General features: G+C 33.2%; 1 protein-coding gene across 2 annotated transcripts in view; it reads left to right on the top strand.

The window, feature by feature from the left end:
* Positions 1-19,511, top strand: part of sdk1a (sidekick cell adhesion molecule 1a) — a 637,737-nt gene that overhangs the window by 474,844 nt on the left and 143,382 nt on the right. Inside the window, exons 7-8 of one of the 2 annotated variants that reach the window (XM_056453952.1) lie at positions 2,208-2,381; positions 11,849-11,985. In XM_056453952.1, coding sequence (XP_056309927.1) covers positions 2,208-2,381; positions 11,849-11,985 — 311 coding nt within the window. The remainder of the gene's footprint in view (positions 1-2,207; positions 2,382-11,848; positions 11,986-19,511) is intronic. The other variant, XM_056453953.1, reaches the window with a different exon arrangement.

Here is a 19,511-nt window from a genome sequence, read left to right on the forward strand (position 1 = left end):
AAAAACTTGCAGAGCTCAAAATTCTGAGGAAAATTTGCAGACTTGTAAGATAAATACATTCAAAATCCAGTTGAAAAAGCTGAAATGTTCAGAGTTTAGAGTAAAAAGGCAGGATTTGTGATGTGATGTGAGCAAATAAAAATAATTGAAATTCTAGAACATGAACTCAAAATGGCAGAATTGTGAGATATGAAACTTCAAATTTTGAGGAAAAAGCAGAACTATATACTATGTAAACTCGGAATTTAAAGTAAATAAATTATTATAGTATTGACCTTATTCTTCAATGCGGAAATGCGCTCGTTTTTGCGATTGTTTTAGAACTTCCGATTCAGCTGCCTATGGGAGAAATGACTAGGAATAATAAACAGCAGAAAACATTCAACCTACATACTCTACAAGCAAGTGTTTGCATGACTATAGCAGCACCAAGCAGCAAAACAAGCTTTTTTTTACGTCTAAAAATGAATGGAAGTGAATGAGACTGGAAGTCTCGAGCCAAAATGATTCAAATGGCTGCGCCCACTCATAGGCGGAGAATAAGGTGAATAAAGGCAGAATTAAAAAAAACTGAATTCTAGAATGTAATAAAAATTGATAAAATCAGAGAAAAAAGCAGAAAAATATGGCATGAAATATGAATTCAGATGAAAATAATCTGAATGGTGAAACAAACTTAATATTCAGAGATAAAAATGGCAGAAATGTGAGACTTTGTAAAACAATTTTTTAGTCACAATGAGTAAATTAATACAAATTAATTGTGAAAAATGTGAATTGATTGGGGAAAATAATCTTGAAAATATGAGGAAAAAACATGAATTCAAATTTTATTAGAATTGCAGTATGTAGACTCAAAATGATAAAATATCAAACTAGGATGACAAGAAATAAAGTCAGATTAGTCGTAATTAACTTTTATATTTTTTATTTAGTTTTATTCCATCACAATAACAATTTACAACTTTGATTGTAACGTTAAATTAATGTATCATCTCACAGACCTTCAAGTTGATCTAAAGAAAAAATTTGCACATCTCAAAAATCAAAAAGGCAAAATTGTAAGATAAAAAACTGAAAATCCAGAAGAAAGTGAAATTTCTGCCGTGAAACTCAAGCAGGCTGATAGGTCACCTAACCTGCTCCTGCGTCATTAACTACATGATTGCGGCCACCTCGGCAGCCACTGAGCTTGCTCCTCATAAGTTTAAATGCTCTGCTTCGATTTACGCTGTTAAGCAGCGGTGAGTGTTCTGAGACCCGCCTCCACCCCAGCTTCACCTGTGTTTAGATTTGCCATGGGGGGTTACATATATATTATCTTTGCTGCAGCAGCATGTTATATTCTCAGACGGCATGTCCGTGTGTATACTTGCAATAGCAGGTCTCAGTACTTGCTCTGCCACAATAATCAAAGCAACAGCAGCAGCAGCGTAGCAGATCTATTCCGCCAAGACCAACTACATCAACATTGCCATATAAATATTTATTACCATACTAAATACCAAGAGTTCATGACAGAAAAGCTGAAATGTTCAGAATTTAGAGTAAAAGGGCAGAATTTGTACAGTGATGTTAGTACAGAAAAAGCTAAATTATAAGCCATAAACTCAAAATTCAGATGAAAGATGACAAAATGGTGAGATGTAAGCTCAGAATTCAGTTGGTAAAAGTCAGAAATGTGAAACAAACTCCAAATTTGTATATTTTATAAGGAAAAATGCAGAATTGTAAGACATTGTGAAACATTTTGAGTGTAATGTCTAAATTAATGAAAATTACTTGTCAAAAATATTTCAATTATCGTAAAAAATAAACGTGTCTGATAAAAAAGGACGAATTCACATCTCATCAGAATTTCAGAATGTGGATTCAAAATAAATGAAATAAATTTAGAATAAAGAGAAATAATCAGAATTTTGAGACAAGTTGGAATTGCCTTATTTATTTTTATTACTTTCATTCAATGACAAAATCCACATCAGAGCCCACAGCTCCACACGCGCTTTGATTGTAATGTTAATCCAACATGTCAGCCCGCAGGCCTTGAAGTTGATTCAAAGCTCGATCCGCAGTGCTGTACAGTTAATTCCAAGCTAATATGCTGGATATGGGCGTAATGAGGCAGCGCTGTGTTCTGCACTCCCCCTGTGTCAGTTTGACTGTGATAGAGTTCTCTTCCGCTCACCGTCTCCTTCGCTTGGCAGGTACGTGTGGAAAAAGGATGAGGAGTTAGTGAGCCACTCCAGAGGGGGGCGTATCAGCCTGCAGGAGGGCTCCCTGCACATCAGTCAAACCTGGTCTGGGGACATCGGCAACTATACATGTGATGTCATCTCTGAGGCCGGCAACGAATCCAAGGAGGCTCGTCTGGAGGTCATGTAAGTGACTTGGCTTGCCATCATAGCGAGCATTAGGCTGACTAATGCGGTGCACTGATGGATGCGTGTCACCTTCCAGATGCACGTAGCGCTTCATTTTTCACCCGCCAGCTTTGAAGTGTGAGGACGTACAGTAAGCCAAGAGCGAAATATACATTCGCTCTCGAAAACCTCTAACTCTAAGCGTTCAACTTTGTCTTGTTACTCGTTTCACACCGGTTCTGTTGTAGTTATAAATGATGCCTCAAATCATGGAGCTTGTTGAGGTGAGGTATTCTTCTTCTTTTCTAAGCTGTCAGGTTTATAACTATCGGCTGACGGGAAAAGAAATAACACAGACAGAAAGATCATTGAGATCTTGGATGACAGCTATAATGATAACTTTTACTATAATGTTTCAGTAATTGTGCTAATTATACAGTCTACAACACTGCTGTTACTGCAGTGACAGAAAGAAAGATCGTATTTACTTGGAAATCCTAGTTTCTATGGATTTAGCATTATCTTCTGGAGTTTTTGTCTAAATTTCTGATGGCATGACTATTTTGGCATCATCCTGAGCATTGATTAAAGGGATAGTTCAGCCTAAAATGAAAGCTCTGTGATCATTTATTCTCCCTTCACTGGTTCAAACCTATTTCTTTCTTCTGTTGAACACGAAACAAATTATTTTGAAGAATGCTGGTAGGTAACACTCATTGACCTTATATGTTATAATGGAATCAATGGGTTCCATCAGCCAGCATTTTTCAAAATGTATTCAGTTGTGTTCAACAGAATATAAGAAATTCATAACGGTTTAAAGGTGCCATGAAATGCTTTGAAATGTCCATTTTTAGTCACTTTTTGACGTAATCTCAACTGAAACATGCAGACTTAACAAAACAGCCAATAGTGTTTCCTTTTTATTACTGATCTGCCAGTGAAAGTGGTTGAGCTCAAGCACATCAAATAAAAAGAATAATAGAATCGTCTTGAAGAGGATGGAGCATGTCAGATACTACTCTATCTGACAAAATTCTTGTCGCCTATCCATGTTTTAGGAACAACAAATGATAACTTGACTTCTAGTTGATCATTTGGTATCAGAAGTGGCTTATATGAAAAGCAAAGGCCTCTAGATTACACTTATTTTACCAAAATAAAATAGGTTCATGCCTTGATTTGTAATGATTTATGTAGGACAGTAAGGTCTGACTTTGCTCAGACAAAAGTCTTGTCACTTGAAAGAAATAATGTACAGAAAAGAAGATTCTATGGATTCAGCTTCATTCCTCCTCCAATTTATCCCAGACATGCTCAATAATGTTCATGTCTGGTGACTGGGCTGGCCAATCCTGGAGCACCTTGACCTTCTTTGCTTTCAGGAACTGATGTGGAGGCTGAAGTATGAGATGGAGTGCAATCCTGCTAAAGAATTCACCCTCTTCTGTAGTTTGTAATCGAATGGGCAGCACAAATGTCTTGATACCTCAGGCTGTTAATGTTGCCATCCACTCTGACACTTTGGTCAGGTAGTGTTTATAAAGCATGTTATTGGTCAGAAGATTTAATGAGGATTTGTAAGCAAGTGTGAGGTGATGTCAAAAAAGATGTTGGCCCATTTAGGTGGAAGTGAAAAACTGCAAGCTTTGGATGTTTCGATCTTTATATATTGTCACTGTTTTGGAGAAGATTAGCTTATAGATATCCTTAAGACTAACATACTGATACTAGCATCCAAAAAACCTTATTTTAAAGTCACAAGGACTTTAAAACGGTGAGGTAATTTTCATTTTTGGGCTAACTATCCCTTTAAGCTTTTATTGTCATGTCATATAACAGAAACAAGGCTTTCAGGAGAGCACAAAAACATCACATCCTTTTGATTTTGCTAGCAAAAAATTCCCAGTGTCCTTAGCATAAAAGTAGACAACCTAGGAAAATTGGAGAAGGTCTTATTTTTTTAAAGTTTGTTACAAGCTGTTCACTAATTGGCAATTAAAAATGTATATGCACATACATATACACATATACATCCTTGAACAGTCTTACACGTAGCTACTTTGAAGGGCTTTTCCACCAGCAGGCCAAACAGTTTTGAACACAAGGAAAGTCATTTCACTCCGCGGCCTTATTTGCAACACTCCCATACACCTATTTCAATCAAGCAAGATCTTATCTACATAAATAGGGAAATACTGAAATCTCATGTAGAAATCTGCTCGCCAAAATCACATTTAAATGACATGATTTAAATCAGCAACAACATCTGACATTTCCAGTAAATGTTGCTCCTTATGCTCGGATCTGATTTAAAATTGTATATTTCACATTAATAAAGCCAATGCACATGTGTAGCTCATCTCTGACTGTTTCTATGGGAACCGGAGCTACTAACAGCAGCTGCAGTGACTTTACACAATTAGTAATTGTCTGTTTTTATGGTAACACTTTAGAATAATCGTGCATTAATAGATGTTAGTTAATATATTTACTCACATTAAGTATGAATACTCTTATAAAGCATTTATTAAACATAGTTCAACTTTAACTAATGCATTATTAAAATCCAAAGTTGTGCTTGTTAACATTAGTTAATGCACTTTAGTTAATGAGTTAACATGAACTAATGATATTTAGCTTAAATAACGTTACCTAATGTTAACAAGGCTATAATAAATTTATTACTAATTATTTGTTCATGGTAGTAAATTAATTAACTAACATTAATAGACCATTATTTTAGTGTTACCATTTTTATCACTATTTATTAGGATTTATTTTGCCATACCGAGTATTTCGCTTACTCGCATTCATAATAATAAAAGTGAATATTCTTAGTATACTGCATATATACAGTTGTGGCAAAGTTTTGACCTCCAGATGCATTTTCAGCAGCATACAGTTCAGTAATGTACAGATATGGTATAGTTTCTCAATACAGTGCTACAAAATTGAAGCTTGTGTAGGATATCCGCTGGTTCTTGAAGTCTTAAAATGTCTTAAATTTCAAAAACTAAATTTTAGGCCTTAAAAAGTCTTAAATTTACAAAAATATTTGGTTGTAGGTCTTAATTTTCCTATGTCCATGTAAAGCTACCCAATCTGGCCAACACCTATCCAATCAACCATTCCATCTCAATAAAAGTTTTAACAAAAGTTTCTTTATTACCTCTATTTACCAATATGGCTTGATTATCTTCTTTACAATAACATTTGTTTTTAATCTTTTTTAATGTTTTAACTGGGCCATTTGAAAAAACTCCTTTAGAAACCTTTAGAAACCATGTAGTGCTCATGTTTATCAGAAAACATGCTATCTCAGACCTTTCTCAAACTTCACAGTACCATTATGTTAACCATTCATCCTGATAAAAAGTGCTAGTGAGCAGAGACTTTTTTTAATGGGTTCTTTGACCCGACTGCATAGCAATCAAAGTCAAAGTCAGCTTTATTGTCAATTCAACCACATGTACAGGACATACAGAGAATCGATATTGCATTACTCTCAGACCCTAGGTGCCTAACAGATCATATTAATACAAAAAGTAGAATAAAAAAAAAGACAATAAACATAATTATACATAAAATGCAATCTAAAATATAAGTAGAAATAAAAAATGTGTAAACAATACAAATACACTTAAGGGCATATGGCAAGGAGTGCAAGCCAGAGTTGTGCATATGTAAAACAGTATATAGTGCAAAAATACAGTATAATGTAAAACAGTATATAGTGCAAAATACAGTATAATGTAAAACAGTATATAGTGCAAAAATACAATATATGTAAAACAGTATATAGTGCAAAAATACAGTATAATGTAAAACAGTATATAGTGCAAAAATACAATATAATGTAAAACAGTATATAGTGCAAAAATACAACATAATGTAAAACGTATATAGTGCAAAAATACAACATATGTAAAACAGTATATAGTGCAAAAATACAGTATAATGTAAAACAGTATATAGTGCAAAAATACAGTATAATGTAAAACAGTATATAGTGCAAAAATACAACATAATGTAAAACAGTATATAGTGCAAAATACAGTATAATGTTAAATGCAAAAATACAGTATAATGTAAAACAGTATATAGTGCCAAAATACAGTATAATGTAAAACAGTATATAGTGCAAAAAATACAACATAATGTAAAACAGTATATAGTGCAAAAATACAGTATAATGTAAAACAGTATATAGTGCAAAAATACAGTATAATGTAAAACAGTATATAGTGCAAAAATACAGTATAATGTAAAACAGTATATAGTGCAAAAATACAGTATAATGTAAAACAGTATATAGTGCAAAAATACAACATAATGTAAAACAGTATATAGTGCAAAAATACAGTATAATGTAAAACAGTATATAGTGCAAAAATACAATTAATGTAAAACAGTATATAGTGCAAAATACAGTAAATGTAAAACAGTATATAGTGCAAAAATACAGTATAATGTAAAACAGTATATAGTTGCAAAATACAGTATAATGTAAAACAGTATATAGTGCAAAAATACAATATAATGTAAAACAGTATATAGTGCAAAAATACAGTATAATGTAAAACAGTATATAGTGCAAAAATACAGTATAATGTAAAACAGTATATAGTGCAAAAATACAGTATAATGTAAAACAGTATATAGTGCAAAAATACAACATAATGTAAAACAGTATATAGTGCAAAAATACAGTATAATGTAAAACAGTATATAGTGCAAAAATACAGTATAATGTAAAACAGTATATAGTGCAAAAATACAATATAATGTAAAACAGTATATAGTGCAAAAATACAGTATAATGTAAAACAGTATATAGTGCAAAAATACAATATAATGTAAAACAGTATATAGTGCAAAAATACAGTATAATGTAAAACAGTATATAGTGCAAAAGACTTGTAAACATGATAATTATGATAAAGTGACTGTGTCATAATGTAATACACTAAAACCCACAACACATTTCCAACTTCATAGCATCTACTAACAATAAACAAATATGTTAATGGTCACGCGCAACAATTTTCGAGACTTATCATAAGTGTTTTTTAACTTATGTTTTATCCACTTATTTGTACCCAAGTGTTTTTCAAAATGACTTCATGACGTTAGTAATGAAAAACAGAAATACACCACTGTATTTGATTACTCATGTGACACTCGCGTGTTACCCAGAAGTCACCTTCACACTTTTTCCTTGTGTGTTTATCACATAAGTTTTTCCATTTTTGTTTGACTTCCTTCACTGCAGCACACAAACATCTGCTTAAAAGTTTGCAGGAAAGAAATATAAGCTGAAACTCACCATCGAATCCTATTTACTGTAACTTCAGCAGCTCAAGGAACATGAACAAAAGCAGCAATCTCATTGGTCAACCAGTTCTTAATGGTTTGAATTAAAGTAAATAAGAAAGAGCCGTAGGATTTTTTTTTTTTAATGACACATTTTCTTTTGGAGATTTGCGTATTGATGTGTACACTCACTTTGGGGCCCTTTGTTCAGTTACGAGACGTTAAATGTTGGTTATAAATGTGTGTGCGAAAATCATCCCAAGCCTTGAGTATAGTAGAAATGAGCTCTATATAGTCTAGCACCACTCAAATTTCTCATATAAATGCAGTTAATATTTTGTCAGGGCAATGACGTTTTAAAAAAATCCTTTTAACACTATGCTTTTGTTATTTTATTGCTTTTTCTTCTGCATTTTGTTTGCTCACCAACACCAGCATCTGCATTCACTACCGAAGTGGATTGCTACTCTCAGCAGGAGCGACTGACCTTTCCTCAGTAACCTTTTTCAGTGTAACCTTTCCATCTGGATTCCAACTGCTTATACTCAATTTTCATATTCATCAACCATCTGCTAATTGTAACTTATTTAATCACAAGAAGCTTCCTCTGCCTTCTTTCCCTTTTTTTTTGAAATCCTAGTTTTTGAAGTAGCTACAGTAGTTTGCAATGGGATTGCTTACTAAGTCTCCATCCAGGAAAAGCACAAAAAATGTCCAGACGATCCCATAAAAAGCGTTTGACCTTTTGACCAGCCTCTGAGTGGGTAGATTTCTTCATCCTGACGATTTGAAACTCTATTTCTGATCCGTGTGCACCAGTCGAATTCTTTAAACCCAAAATAAAAGCTGCATCTTGGCAGCGTAAACATTTTAACACCTAAAGCCTTTGCTTATGACTCTGTATCACAATATGATGAGGGAATAAAATCCCCTCAGAAGCTCTCCAGAAATAAACCGCTGGAAGACGGCAGTAACCAGCGGGTGTGTGTACTTTATGCAGATTTCATGAGGCTAATGTTGTGTGGAACTAAGACTCATTATCTGTTTGTGGGTTTTCTGGCTCCTCATTAAACTGGAGAAGATGCCGTGGCGGAATCAGATGGTTGTGTGGAATCAGGCATGTTGTCAGGAGGACTTTCCCTAGTGGCTCAAGTCACCCATCCATTGTCCGTTTCACAGCCTACACATTTACTACAAAATACTGATGATTCAACAGTATGAACAAAAGCATCAATACTGAGCTCTTCTTTTATTATTTGGTTGCCAGTGTAATCTGATTTTCCATGTTAGCTATGGAAATGCTTTTATTATTAAGGCCAGATTGATGGCAAATTAACACGAGAATATTTAAAGTCTGAAAATAAGGATTTTACAGTGATATTACTCTATGTTGTTTTCTGTAAATAAAGTTAATAAATTATAATATTTGGGAAATGTAAAGACATGTTATCAGTTGTTAAATAAGAGACTAAGTCGAAGGAAAATGAATGAATGAATGAATGAATGAATGGATGAAGGAATTTTTTCAGAGCTGTTAATGTAAGCATCTATAACGTTTTTTTTTTTTTGTTTTGTTTTGTTTTGTTTTTGAGCATTATAAACTCTATTTCTGTGTTTCTCAACCATGTTCCTGGCGGACCACCAGCTCTGCACGTTTTTCGTGTCTCCTGATTCAGATCATCAGCTCATTAGCAGAGATGTAAAGACCCGTAATGGGTGTGACAGACAAAGGAGACATCCAAAACATGCAGTGTTTGTGGTCCTCCAGGAACGTGGTTGAGAAACACTGCTCTAGATGATGGATAGCAATGCCCAAATTGTCCTCTTTCCAAAGATACATGAACTGAGAATTATTTATTTTCAATTAATTAATCAGCAACTCTTGCTGTTGTAGTTTGGGAAGGTCATTTTTTTAGAAAGTGCCCCTGACAATGAGGTTGAGAAGCACACAGATAAAGTCTCAGAAAACTTTTTGCAGAATTCTTATTTAGCATTCTATCTTCATCAAATTTGAAATATAAACTCATGAGACACTTGGCTTTCAAGACATATTTTTTCTAGATTGTTATAAGAATTTCTTCATGTGTTTTTTTATAAAAAAAAACAAATCGTCACCTTAGAATTATAAGGTTCTGTCTGACATTTTTGTCAGAGTTATTCACATATTCTTATTAAATGACAACTTATTTACATTTATGTGATGTTTATTTCTAAGTTGTTTACATTTTAAGACTTATAAAGACTTATAAAAAGGTTTTATCTACAAGTTAACTCTAGCTTGGCCCTGTAAGGTTGTTACTGTGAGCCAATCAGCATTTCAAATGCACGCACGAGGACCAATCCGGATCAGCTTTCTTTGTCATTTCACCAGATTGCTCCGTTGACAGCGGGAAAGACCAAAAAGAAACACAAAATCAAAGTCAACTACTGTAAATATTTCCACACCACACAAAACTGAGAAGAAACCTGAAATTGAAAAGATGTGTAAATGTGATGATTTACAGTAGAAGTATTTTTTGACATTGAGATAAAATGTTAAATTTCACAATGTTGATAAAGAAACAGTAATCAAAAAATGTAATATATTAATATTGTGAAATATTTTTATTTGTGCGTCTATATATAGTCAGTGAAACATTTTTCAGTGTTTATTAAACTCATTTGCTCATTGTATTTTAAAGTCTTTAAATTTGATATAAATTTGACTTAATTTCAATCATGGGCATATAATTAAATAAATATAATTCAACAATTCTTATAAAGCATGTAATTCAATATTACCATAATAATTACATAAAATTAACATTGGCACTGACAAAATATCTAGCACACCTTGTATGCTTAATTTGAACAAGAAAAAATATTCATCATAAAACATTAAATAAATGTTACAGAAAGCTTTCTCGAACATCAACATAGTTACAACACCAATTTTTATTTTATTTTTTACGTTAATTAATAAGCAGACGGATTCTATTTCTTGAAAAGTAATGATTCAATTAATGATCTGCCAAACAGAACCTTATAATTCCACGCGGAAAATGACTTTTCAGAATTAGAAGGTTCTATCTGCATTTGCCCTGTTTGTTTTACCCTAACTTGGAAATTTAAGAGAATTTTGATCATTTACATTTAGAGTACATTTAGGGTCTCTGTCATGTTAATGTATGAAAGAGAACTGTTACACACAGTTTGCTATATGGAATGCTAAAACTTTCAAGCTCAATAACTCAAAATCATTCAGAAAGCAGACAGAACCTTATTATTCCAAGGCGATGCAATATTGAACACAGTACAATTTTTCTTTCTCATTACTTCTGCATGTATAACTTTTTATGTATTTTTAGCATTAAACTGGCTTGATAGACCATAGTAAGGCTCAGAGTGCTATATATCCAGTGATATCTAATGTTTGTTTGTTTATAACTCACTGGGGTCAAGAATTCTGGCTATTTTATAGTAAGTTAGGTAGGTGTAAATTCTAACAGGTTAACAGCCAAGCAGAATTGTTAAATATAAAAAATTTAATATTTTGTGTTTTTTATTTTATTGTTTACATTTTAGTTTTACAGATATTTGATTGCATTTGTACTAAATTATGGTTAAATTAGGTATTTAATTTGCTGGTTAACAACAACTGTAACATCATCTTATTAATGTTCTGTGAAGGACTATCAGTTTTTTTACACCTGTAGAAACATCATAGCCTTCCTCCCTAGCCAGATCGAACCTGAAAAAAAAGAAAGTAAAGCTTTGGATGGTTCTCTCAATGGATTTAATTTAGAGTACAAAACAAACTTTCCAAGCACTTCAGTGGATCCTCTGTGTCTGGTCTCAGCAGGAAGCCTCTCCTGCCCAGAAATGATTAATAAAGTAATCAATACAATTTTTTTAACTAGCGTGAAGAAGAAAATCAAGGCAAATGCAAATGAATGTCTGCTGCCGACTTGCTGTGAGATTATGGCTGAATTTGGAATAAAAAACCTTTTGAACATGGAAGAGAGACGACAGTGGGAGTGAATATGTGAGGAGATCTGAAAACGGGCAACTGAAATCAGCAGCAAACCTACAATGAACACCTGCTAGTGCTCCTCTAATGTTCTTTCTTTCATTACTATGCCACCAATCTAGTCCACAGGTCTTATTTTGAGTGTTTTGTGTCCTTATAGAGAGCTGCCACACTCGCCTCGAAACCTACAGGCCAGCTTGAACGCCAACGACAGCCGTAGTGTGGACCTGTCCTGGATGAGACCCTTTGATGGAAACAGCCCACTGCTGCATTATGTGGTTGAGCTCTCAGAGAACAGTAAGATATTCACACACACACACAGACACTCACACACCCCTTCATCCGTCACTGTCCTCATACAGCAACCTCAAGTAATTAAACAGTTGTGCTGCATTTTAAAATGGTATTTTGGTAGTAAACCTTATCCAACCCACATCAAAAAGACATTAAAACATTTAGCAAGATTATTTTGTCAGGGTTTACTCTTTTTAACACTTTCATGTAACAGTAATGTGATGATGTAGGCTGAATTAAGGCTGAGTTCTGAATAGAATCCTAGCAGTGCCTGTCCACTTTTCCAGCAGCCTTGATTTCGGAAGTGCTTTTTCCAATTATTTTTCTCAGAGCAATTTTAAAGGTCTTCATTAAACAGTTGTATGAGCCACGAACCCAACCAAAAAGCTGTGAGTAGATTACAACACTGCTAAGTAACACATGGAAGGGGGAAAATGTTTGTTTATTTATTTATTTATTTATTTATTTATTTATTTAACAAGACTGTGAACTTAAAGCTTTGTGTGTATGACATAAACAAGGGGCTTTGAGATATTTAGTTTCCGTAGACCCCACAATACCCAGCATTTGTTGTTAAAAGATGTCTAATAGATGTCCAAACATAGTCGTCTTGGCTAAAACAAGGCTAAATTTGGGCTGTCAGTGAACATCTAAAAGGCATCGAAGAAAAGCCCAAAACTAGACTAGTCATCAAATAAACAGAAATGAATGACTACACATATAAAGTCTGTCTAATCTGTCTATTTGACGACTAGTCTAGTTTTGGGCTATTCTTAGACGTCTATTAGATTTTCACTGACAGCCCAAATTTAGCCTTGTTTTAGTCAAGACGACTATGTTTGGACATCTATTATCTATTATATCTATCTGTCTATCTAGATGTCTATTAGATGTTTCATTTATTTTTACTTTTTTTATCAAAATACTTTTTAAATTATTTATTTTATTTAAAAATAAGACTCATTTTAGTCTCAGTTGTGTTTATTTGATTAAATCAAATTTGGGTATTTAATTAGAATGTTATTGATTTGTTATCTTTTTTGTAATAATTATTTTATAGCATGATTTTAATCCATTGTTTATCTGTTTGTTTGATTAATGGTTTTATTAATCTTAAAATGTTTGACAATTTATTTTATTATTATAAATATTTTTTGTAAATGCTACTTACAAATTATTTTTCATTTATTTTTTTTTTTACTTCCTGATTCTTTCTCTCTAAACATTTCCGCTCCCTGATATACATGTATATGTATATGTATCTCATATATATATGTATGTGTGACTCTCACAAGCTTACAGAACTTTCTATAAACATCTCTGTAAAGCCCAGAGATGGCTGTTTGTAAAAATCCCAGTAGATCAGCAGTTTCTGAAATACTCTAACAGCCATGCCATGTTCAATGTCACTCAAATTCCCAATTTAAATCTCAGCTTAGCATCTTAACCACATCTGCATGCATAAATGCTTTCAGTTACGGCCATGCAATTGGCTGATCAGATAATGTTGTCTATTTACACTACCGGTCGTAAGTTTGGGGTCAGTTTTTTTACATGTTTTTTTAAGAAAATTCTTCTGTTCATCAGGGCGGCATTTATTGAACGTAAAAAAATTAATAAATATTTATTGAAAATTTACATAACTGCTTTCTTATTGTATGTTCTAATGAAATGATTACTCCTGTCATTATTGCTTCTATTACTATTACCAATAATAATAATAATAATAATAATAATAATAATAATCATCATCATCATCATCATCATATTAATATTAATATTAGAATGATCCTGGAGGATCATGTGACTCTGAAGACTAAAGTAATGAAGCTGAAAGTTCATCTTTAAAATCACTGAAATAAATGATTAAATTATATTATAAACTACTTTTGAACAGTTATTTTATAGGCAAGGCAAGTTTATTTATAAAGCACATTTCATACATTGTGGCAATTCAAAGTGCTTTACATAAACAAGGATAAAAAAAGACAAGTATAAGAAAATAAAAAACAAATAATAAAAATGATTAAAATAGATAAAAATGTGTTAAAACAGGTTATAAAAGAATGAAAAAGAAAAGAAAGAAATAGCGCGATCGGTCAAAGGTTCCAAATTTACAAAAGTCCAGAAAATCTGGCTACAACAAAACTTGTTTTTAATAAACATACATTTACATAAATCAACTAGTCTCTTATTTAACTTTTTTTCTGAAAACTGGCATCTTCACCCATTCAAACACTCACTGTGGTGTAGAGAGTCACCCGATTACAGCAAATGTCAGCAAATGAATACTGTGTCACTTTGTGAAATTATTTCAGATCATCGCCAAAAACAACTCACAAAATCGAAAAAAAGATTACAATAAAACTAACAAGATTACAAGTTTAGCACACGTTTATCGAAGTAGTGATAGGATGGTGGGTCCCGAGTGAATTGTCTCCAGGTCTGGATCTGGACTGGAGTCTGGATTTTGAGAAGCCCTGGTGTATACTGCATACACGAGTGCAGAAAAGCTTTGAAAAAGCTTGAATTTTAATTGTGTTTTAAGGTTTGAAAAGTGCTTTAATTTTGGAAAGTACTTGAAAATGCTTGAAAATAATAATGTATCTTACTAAATGGGCAGTAATAATTATTTAAATTAAATAAATATTTTTGCATTTGCATAAAGTGAATAAGCTGGAGTCTGCACATGTGCCTGTCTTTATTTAGCTTTAGTTTTGTCTTTTTTTTTCAACGTTAGGCTCAAAATGTTACTTAGAATACTATACGTTACTATTGAATACTATAGCATTATTATATAATATTATATGATGAAGAACAGTATGTATATGTATTGAAAGGTTAAGTTGGAAAGTGTTGGAAACTTTTTAAATTCATTCAAAAATGCCTAGAGTTACGTATGAAGAGTTTTTTAGTTACTTCAAGTGTTTTGTCAAGCAAAAACACCCATCTTCAGTGTCCTCAAAGAGTCTTTCTTCAATTAAACATCTTTGTTCTTCATTTATAATCATCCAAAAATGATTTAAAAGTGCTTAAATGTGTCTTTAGAAAAGGTATAAAAACCCTACTGTATATACAGTATAGGATGACTTTGACAGAAACAGTACAAGCCTGAATTTTTCTATCTAATAAAAATCACCTTGACACCATTTGATAAAAAGATATTCGAAGAAAAAAGGCTCAGTCAAACCAATATAGTTCAGAAATCAAATAATTTTAAAGTGTGAATAAGGTGCCTAAACAATTTTTGGGGCCACTGTAGAACCATTTGCTCAGCGACAGAATTTGTAAGTGAATCCCACTTGAGCCGAGCAGCAGTGCGAATGGATCTGTGCTCAGGGCCTCATTCACAACCACCCATAATGCATGTGAATGTTCAGTCAGTGCGAAAGAAAGAGTACAGCAGCTCTCTGGCTCCACATCGCATCCTACATCTACCAGTTGATCTCAGTTAGTGTCACCCGCCGGTGTAAAAAAAAAAAACTGGTATTACAGCACTGGGGAGGAAAAAAAACACCCAACTAGATTGATCTTCTGGGACTGGAAGAGGACAGTGAGGAATGTGCTGAAGTGAAGGTGAAGATTACCGGTGCAGGTTGTAATAGGGCCTGGAAGTCCCATTAGAAACACCTTTCAGGGAAAGTGAGAAAAACCTGCTCTTGCTAAGACTAAAATGTATTTTCTGAGCAGAGACTCTGATTTCAGGTGCAATCAGTAATTTTCTTGGCCATTTAGAGAGTCTTGCAGGCAAAGAAACAAGTCGTGGTTTTGTTCAAAGTCTATAAAATGGTGGCTTTGATATCTTTTGATGCTGTTTGAAGCCTGTTGTATAATTTCTGAGGGTGGTCGTTAACTGTCATTAAGTATTAATGACCAGCTTGAATGCCAGACTCAAGCATGTTATGTAATTATGAGTGGAAGACTAATTTGTGCTAAGAAAGATCTTGACAATTACGATCGTGATTACGCTTGATTATGCACATTATGTAAGTCTACTGTATATATGCCACCGTGTGTCTTTCAATAGACAGAAAAACAAGGTTTGGTAACACTGTGTGATTATTTTCATTGTTAACATTTATAAATATTATTACAGTTTAGTTAAATAGGGATTATCGTGGGGAGGGTTTATGCAAACATGACTAATGTAAGCATTGTTTAGAGCTTATTTACATGCTTTTCAGTCATGTCGAGTGTATTACAGAAAGATGCTAACTTTAAAGTCCTATGTTTGATATAATGGTATCAGTCAATCCATTATGACTGCATAGATGCTACTGTACAAGTCAAGGAATGTCAACTGTTTTGAATTATTTTGGACATGTTGGGTGGTTAGAGTCATGTATAGTCATATAGCTAAGTCTTTGCAGAAATCACAATGACAAAGACTTGATGTCCCTCATTGGTAGTTAAATGCCTTTAAATGCATTGAAATGTTTAAAACACAAATCAGCTTCTTAAATAATTTTATTTAATGAAATAATTAATTAAATTTATTGTACAATAATTTACTTTATTTGATCTGAGCATCTCATGAGCTCAACAGCTTCACCACAGAACTGTGCACAGCTAATTAAAAACCTGAGTGCTGATTAATATTTCTGTGAAACATTAAACCCAGAAGAAAGCCAGAGCTAGGATCTGTCCTGCAATCTAGGTTATAGCAGAAGACTAATATTTTGTTAAATGAATAGAGGACAAATCACAAACTGAGATTTGTTTAACCAATCAGAGAAAAGGGGAATATTGGCACCATCAGCATGTGGATAACAGATTTTAAAGTTTATTTGCTGTTTATCAGTTTTCCCCTAAAAAAAAAACGAAAATCGATCCTGTTTTCTGTTTTTAACCAAAAAAACTAAAAACTGACATGTCCTTGTTTCTGTTCATTTCATTAAAAAATGGACAACAGACGTACATGGACCCATAAACATGCATAAAATGCATTCGTATTCTTGACATGTCATGTCATGATTATAAATGTCGCTCTTTATGGATGCCCCATTCAGTACCGTCACAAAAATTAAGTATCGTGGGTGTTGGTGTTTCCATGCCACCCTCATCGCCCATATTGCTCATGCCTAAATCCAACACTGCCCCTATTCAAGAAAAGTGTTGCCCAGAACAGTAATTCCACAGTTACTTCCTTCCTGCAGATACAGTAGGAAGGATGTATTACAGAGACATCCTAACTTGACAACAAATCTTGACAAAAACTTCAACTTAATTTCAGGGAAATTCGACAGCTGTCCTAACTTCAGAATTATTTGCAAGCTAACATTACTTATAATTGCATTGTGCAACAATGGCATTTATTGATGATTGAAAATGATGAACAAAAATGTTTTAATGTTTTAAGAAAGACCATTTTAGGGCCCTGGAGATGGGGGTTTTCCTTGACGTAACACTTAAAACTCTTCATAAGTAACTCTAGACTGCTGCGCAACATGATATTGCTATAATGCTGGTGACTTTTTTGTTTTTGTTGTTTGTTTGTTTGTTTGTTTGTTTGTTTGTTTGTTTGTTTCAACAGTTTTGTTTATTTATATTGTTTAGGCTAACTCATTAGCAGCTTGCACATTGTTGGTTGCTTGGTAACAGACCTGAGAGTGTCAATCTTGATGACACAATTTTAGATATGATTTTGTAAGATAGTATAAGAATCCAAAATCAAGTTAAGATTCGCTTCTGTAATCCAAATATGCAATGAAAAAACATATAATTATTATTTTTTTACATCTCAGGTTGTGACCTAGGAATAGAAACGTCCAGTAATACTGTATGTCCCTAGAAGAGCAAAACATGTAAAACTACAATCCACTGAATATTTGAACAAACAGTAAAGTATTGAATATGCCTCATGTGAAAACTGCTTGTAAGTGGCCTAGTGGGATGAAACAGTGATATTAAACTATGAAATGCAATGTGCACCTTCTTGATGAAGCACAGTTTCAAGGCTTAATGAATTAATAATAATAATAATAATAATAATAATAATAATAATAATAATAATAATAAGTCCTTGCATGTATATTGCACTTTTCTGGACACTCAAAGCGCTTTACACATTTTGGGGGAATCTCCTCATCCAGCACCAGTGTGCAGCATCCACCTGGATGACGTGACGGCAGCCATATTGCAGTATATGCTGAGTTTGGTCTTTGATATGGCTGTTTTACTTCATTAGTACTAGAAGAATGAATGATGATCAATGGAGGTCAAAGCAATATAAACACCATAAAGTTTAAGTAGTTGAAAGTTTGCATTCAACTTTGCAGTAATGACCCTAAAATAAAATTGTTTGTGCGTAATATGGCAAAATTGATTATTAATATTTAGCTGTCTCACATCTCACGCTTATTTTTCTTCACCAAAGCTTTATGTTCTGCCATTTGATCTAAACCACAGACGACAGAAGGGTTGTGTTTATTCCTGCTTCATAAAAAACATCCTCTTGAAGTGTTGTCATGTCCACTTTTTTTCAGCGTCTTGAGCTTGTTGTTTCATCAGTCCATCAAGTTTGGGCAGACTCAAGTAGCAGTATTTTGGTATTATTTTGTCAGGGCTTTTGAGAAAGAGGAGATGAGGACACAGTTGCAAAAACCAATGGATTTTAATAGACTAGACAGCGACAAGTACTGACATGAAATAACGACACCCGTAATGACAATAAACCAGTTCAAGACAGAGAACTCAGGGACAAAAATAGGTAGCATATAATGTGGTAACAACTTGTAAGCTGCATTGGATAAAAGTGTCTGCTAAATGAATAAACGTAAATGTAATGTACATGTAACAAGTAAGGACAGGTGGACTGAATAACTAATAATAAAGTAACAAATGGGAGGGGCTAGAAAATAGACAGGAAGCAGTTTGTTCTTTAGTAGCTACTTAGATTTTTTTTCACTTAATTTATCTCACCACAAAATTATTTATTTATGTATTGTTTGTTATTACTTGATTTTGTATTGGCATGTTTAACTAATATGATAATATCATATATAAAAAAAAATATAACAGCATCGGTTGGATTTAGCCATTCTGGGTGCGTTTCCCAAAAAACAATATAACTTGTGGCTGATTTATCATAGTGTGATGCATCGTTTGGGAAAAGAACAATGTAGAGATGAGTGTCACTACAGCCTGTAGTTGCTTTGTCGCACGTCCATCATTTTAACCTTGTTAGTTATAACGTAAAACATCCGTCATGACGCTCTAAACGGGGTGGAGTGACTGCTTCTTTACAAAAAAAAAAATCATAATTTTTTGTGCAAATTATTATGTTTTACATGCACTCACATTTAAAAAAAAATCCAATGTTAGTTTTGGTAAAAACATGCGCTCGTTTTTCATATTAAATGAAATATGTGTAAAGGACACATATAGGGCACATATATATTTTTCCTTTGCAAATATTATTGAGAATATGCCATATAAAATCACTATAGCTAACATGTATTCTAATCTTATATATAAGTCATATAAATCTTTAATAGTTGTAGGCCTAATTTACAGTAGACTATTAAGAA

The sequence above is a fragment of the Danio aesculapii genome, chromosome 3, assembly GCF_903798145.1.
Source record: "Danio aesculapii chromosome 3, fDanAes4.1, whole genome shotgun sequence".
NCBI lineage: Eukaryota > Metazoa > Chordata > Actinopteri > Cypriniformes > Danionidae > Danio > Danio aesculapii.